At 46.1% G+C, this 5235-nt stretch overlaps 1 protein-coding gene across 1 annotated transcript; it reads left to right on the top strand.

Moving 5' to 3' along the window:
* The first annotated feature begins 4661 nt into the window (after nt 1-4661).
* LOC129685973 (keratin-associated protein 17-1) lies at nt 4662-5021 on the top strand. The gene has a single exon (XM_055619538.1). It carries the CDS (start codon nt 4692-4694, stop codon nt 5019-5021), a length of 330 nt encoding a protein of 109 aa, XP_055475513.1. The 5' UTR covers nt 4662-4691.
* The last annotated feature ends 214 nt before the right edge of the window (nt 5022-5235 follow it).

The raw sequence follows: 5235 nt of genomic DNA, 5'->3' as shown, positions 1-5235 counted from the left end.
GGATTAGGCTTTTGTTCTGATTTTGGCAGATGCTGCTGCCTGCATGCTATTTTCCTGGGCCTGAATGGTACTTCAATCATGGTGTCAGTTGTGCTACGATACGGAGATCGGGTCACGTGTGTGTTCATTTCATCGCAGCGGCTCCATGAGACCGATGTTTTTGTTATGTTAATAGATAAAGAGTGGGGAGCATAGAGGTGTCACGTAAATTTCTAGAAACAGAGAGGGGTTGGATGAAAGGCGAGAGCGCTGAATGATGGGAGAAGGGAGACAAAGAAGACTCTTTATTAAATTCTTTTTTTGTGTGTATTTTAAAAATAATCTTGGATATTAGTTTATTGCTACTATAGCTGGGTATTAGTCTATGAAAGAAGCTTATTTAACTCAGGGTTCAGGATGCTCAATGCCATGCTGTCAACATCAGCACATGTTGTTGAGTTGTTGGAGAGTAAGAAAAGAAGAGAGAGAGAGAGAGAGAGAGAGAGAGAGAGGAATGTTACCAGACAGGAAACCTTGAATGAGATCTCTGCCTCATCAGAGATGAGGGACATCAGAGGGCATCACTCCAGAGACCAGCATTCTCTTCTGGAGGGCAGCATTTCAATGACCTCCTAGGCCACACCTCTTAAGGGTCTGACAGTGTCTTAAATTAAAGCAGTGAGGACCATGTCCCCAACACACAGACTGGGGGAACACACTTACACCTCACCCAAACTGTAGTCAAGACTCTGAGAATGCATTGCCTGTCACAAAAACTGCTGCGGGTTTTGCTGTATTATGCCTGTATCCCAAGTGCCAGGCTAGGGGCAGTACTGTGGCAGGGACACTTGGCCAGGAAACAGGACATTCGGTGATGAGTCCAATCTATCATTAATGTGTCCCTCGGGGCACTGGTATCATTTTCCAAAATATGTGAGCACATTCAGGTTGTTAAATTATGTCTGTTTTTTGTTTGTTTTGTTTTGCCAATTTGATAGTCTATATCGCCTTAGAAATTTGTAAGTGCTCACATCCTGACTTAATATAAGACAGGGTTGCATTTGGAGATCCATCTTCTATAACTCCCAACTTAACTGAGTGCTTAGTTTCTAGGAAGAAGGAATGACGCAGAACAGCAGTTTTCTGTCCGTGGGTCATGACTTTTTTTAATGTCTCATATTAGATATTCTGAATATCATATATTTTCATTATGATTCATAACAATAGCAAAATAGCAGCTATGGGGTGGTAACAAAAATAATTTTATGCTTTTGGGGGAGGGGTGTCACCATAACATGAAGAACTGTACTAAAGGGTCACAGCGTTAGGGAGGTTGAGAACCGCTGATGTAGAGTATTTGCCAGGGTGTGACATTAGGGTGGAACAGCCCAGTGCCATCGCAGGGACTCCAAATGCTCAGATTACCACTCAAGGTAATTTCGATGTGAAACCAGCCTTAGAAGCTGGACCCAGTGATGGTTCAGGGGTTCTCCATTCCCCAGGTGCCCTATCCCGTAAATTACTGGAATCCACATCAGGTCCAAGTTGTGCATTTCCCATTCTTCTTCCACTTTTGCCCCACCCTGAGCCTGCCTAGCTTTTCTTAGAGGTGGCTTCCCTTCCATCGCATCTCCACAGAAACGGGAGGGGCTGTGTTATTTGGCCCAGATTCCTATCTGTACCCCTTAATCCCTTGGCTGAGGGTGGAGCCCCTTGGCTCTGGGGCTGCCATTGTTATCCCTAGAGTATGGCAAGGTCTCAAGACTCAAAGTGGAGACAGGAATGTTTGCCCATCTCAGAACTTGCCCTTGGAGCCTAATCTGTGGACTCTCATTTCTTCCTCAAAGTGTTTGATTCCCTGGGATGGCGCTGGGTTTTTTCACACTTAATACCACATCCTGGCAGATGCTCTACATCATTCCCACTTGGGTGTCTCTCTCTCTTTCTTTCTTTCTTTCTTTCTTTCTTTCTTTCTTTCTTTCTTTCTTTCTTCCTTCCTTCCTTCCTTCCTTCCTTCCTTCCTTCCTTCCTTCCTTTCTTTCTTTCTTTCTTTCTTTCTTTCTTTCTTTCTTTCTTTCTTTCTTTCTTTCTTTCTTTCTTCTTGAAACTCAGCATTCAATTAAGTTAGGAGTTTAATTCAGTAAGAAAACTAGGAGAAGTAATAAAACCACAGGGGAGGTTTTAACTGAAGTTGGCTGCCTAGAAACTGTATAACCACACAGAATCCATAGCTTTGTCGATGGCAGTTGTATCTGTCCACATATTCAACAGTCCCATTTCCATTTGTATAGGTTTATTTATTTTATGTATATGGGTGTTTGGTCTGCATGAATATCTATGCACTGCTCACGCACCTGGTACCCACAGAGACCAGAAGAGGGTGCTGGATCTTCTGGAACTGGAGTTACAGATGGTTGTTAGCTGCCATGTGGTGCTACACCCACTCCAGTGTTGCCAAAGTAGCATGTCAATAGATTGTGCTACAGGGCAGGAGACACGCTTTCTTTGGAAATTCACTCCCTGGAAGGTCCCTGGGAGACGCTCCCCCCCCCCCCCGGCAAAGAGATGCGTTCTGAGATTTCTATGCTTTTTCGGTTGCGGTTGTGGGGCTGGATTAATGAGTTTTTTTTATCTTTCTTTATGACTCCTAAAACAGTACAACTAACTCTATAAAGAAATTTATCATTAGTAAATTATTAAAGGCTTTAATAAGAATAAAATGTAAAAAGAATAAACTTAAGAAAAGTAATAAATTAGATTCAGTATCAAAAGGCATTATAGGAATAGTAAAAGAAATAATGGGCTCCTTCTTAAGAAAAAATAACATGAGAAGTACAGCTGGCACAAGTTTACCCCTCCCTTCAACATCTTGTTCCTAGGGAAGATGATAAATCTTTAGCAGGACATAAGGGAGGATGGTTGCCAAAGGTGTGTTTAGACTTTGGCAGGTATTCAACTTGGCTCGAAGGACTATTACAGCTCCTGACTTTCCTCTTCACTAGTCAGTGATAATGAAACCACAGTTTGAGGTTTTTTGTTTCTTGTTTGCGTTGATCAGAAAGTTTCTGGGCAAAGATTTCTTGTGGGCACTGTCCTATGTTAAAACATAAACTTTGCATCCTTGGTAAAAGTCTGAATGTTCTGGGAAGCATGCCGATTTTAAGGTGCTTCCTTGTGAGATCACTATAAAATTATCCGCTTGACTTCAGTAAAAGTGCAGCAGATTCCAAAGCCTCAACTGGTCTCTGTCTGTCAATTTGCCGAATCCGTGTCTTCCTGTCCAAAGCCTTGTTCTCCCTCGGACGCCGGGAGCCTGGCTGGGCCCGTTCGTGGCAATGTGGGTGCTGGAAACTAAAGCTGGGTCCTATGTAAGAGCAACAAGTATTCTTAAGCGTTGAGTTCCCCCTCCCTCTCTCCCTTCCTCTTTCCTTTTCCACTCCCTCTCTTTCTTCTCTTTTCTCATTTTCCTTCTTTACTTCCTTTCTTCCTTCTTTTTTCTGCCTCCCTTCCTCCTTTTCTTCCTTCTTCTCTTCCCTTCCATTTCTCCCTCCTTCCTTTCTTTCTTTTTCCTTCTTCCCTCATGCCTGTTTTTCCTTCTTTCTCTCTTCTTCTCTCTCCTTCTTTCATTTATTTTTACCTTTACCTTCTCATTTTCTTCACTTGCTTCCTTCCTCCTTCCCCTCTTCTTTCCTTCCTTCCTCCCTTCCACCATACCTCTTATCTTCCTTTCATCTTTCCCACCCTTCCTCCCCTCTTCATTTCTTTGTCCCTCCCTCCTTCTCTTCTTCCCTCCCTCTTTCTCCTTTTTTCCATTTCCTTTTCCTTTCTTATTTCCTCCTCACTCTTCTTCCTTCTTCCCTCCCTTCCTCCTTTCTTTTCTCACTTCATTCCTTTCTTTTCTCTCCCTGCCTTCTTCCCTTCCTTCTTCCCTCCCTCATCTCCATCTTGCATTGGAAAGGCCTGAGGCTGTGGGTAGCAAGTGTTGCCCTGAGCTGTGTGAATGTCCAGCTCATCGCAGCCTGGAGAGAATGTGGCTCCCTGTCCTTCTGCAGTTTTATGACGAGTCTATCTGCATTTCACAAGTCAGTTATTACTCGTGACTGATGCTCACCCGCCAAGCCTGAATAAACAAAAGTGCACCACGCATCCACATACCTCACACAGACACAAATATTTGCTTTGTTCACGTGGCTGGGAAGAGAATGCCATTCTACCTGGGATGAGCCACAGCACCAGACCCTCGACAGCCCCTGTGCAAGCAGAAGCCTCACCCCGTTCTTACTCTTCTAGTTTCCTAGGGTCAGCATCCACGAAAACAGGCTACATGGCCAGCGAGAAGAGTCTCCTCTTTGCCACCAGAGAAGATGTGGGAGAGGAGCCAGAGCAGATTCCTTGGCCAGCTTCCCTTCCTCTCTCCAGCCTGGGCTAATGACAGGTCTTTTCTCAGATGTATTTTTACCCTCTGGACAAATAGCAGTTGGGACGAGTGGGGCTTTTTTTTATGAGTTGAGGTACGCACGGCTGGAAAATAAACAGCCGGCTAATGAGACGTTCTTATGGAAACCAGAATAAATAATAACAAAGCAAACATCCTGTGCCCCGTGCCAACACCCCCGGGTGAGGGGATATAAAAGCTGCCGTCCAGCTGGCCACTGTCAGACCTAGGGGAAATTCGGCCGCGTTCCTGACCTGCGACCTTACCGGCTGGGACCATGGGATGCTGCCCGGGAGACTGCCTCAATTGCTGCTCCCAGGAACAAGACTTCTGTGAGGAGTGTTGCTGCCAGCAGGGCTGCTGCAGCTGCTGCGGCTCCTGCTGCGGTTGCTGTGGCTCCTGCTGTGGCTGCGGAGGCTCTGGCTGCGGATCTGGCTGCTGCGGGTCTGGCTGCTGCGGATCTGGCTGCGGGGGCTGCGGATCTGGCTGCGGGGGCTGCGGGGGCTGTGGAAGCAGCTGCTGTGGCAGCGGGTGCTGCGGCTCGAACAGTTGCGGTTGCTGTGGTCCAGTGTGCTGTCAGCCCTCACCTGTGTGCGAGACGAAATGAAGACTTTCCCCGCTATAACTGAGGGGAGAGCCTGCACCCGCTCCCTATGGAAACCTCCTCCTCTCCTGACCCCTTCATATCTCCAAGACAGTGACCTGCCTCTCGTGTTATTTCTGAGAGCTTGCCCTGGTGTCTAAGGCACTCAGGACCAAAGAGCCATTTCCTGGAAAGAAATTAAAGCTGGGTTCCAAAGAGGTGGTCACCAAGTTCAATT

Source organism: Psammomys obesus, unplaced genomic scaffold, assembly GCF_907164565.1.
Source record: "Psammomys obesus unplaced genomic scaffold, mPsaObe1.curated_primary_1811, whole genome shotgun sequence".
NCBI classification, from domain to species: domain Eukaryota; kingdom Metazoa; phylum Chordata; class Mammalia; order Rodentia; family Muridae; genus Psammomys; species Psammomys obesus.
The sequence above is the reverse complement of the archived record's forward strand: the minus strand, read 5'-3'. Positions and strand labels throughout refer to the sequence as shown.

What these genes read in the sequence shown, in the direction of transcription:
- LOC129685973 (XM_055619538.1), top strand. Translation starts at nt 4,692, where the DNA reads ATGGGATGCTGCCCGGGAGACTGCCTCAATTGCTGCTCCCAGGAACAA.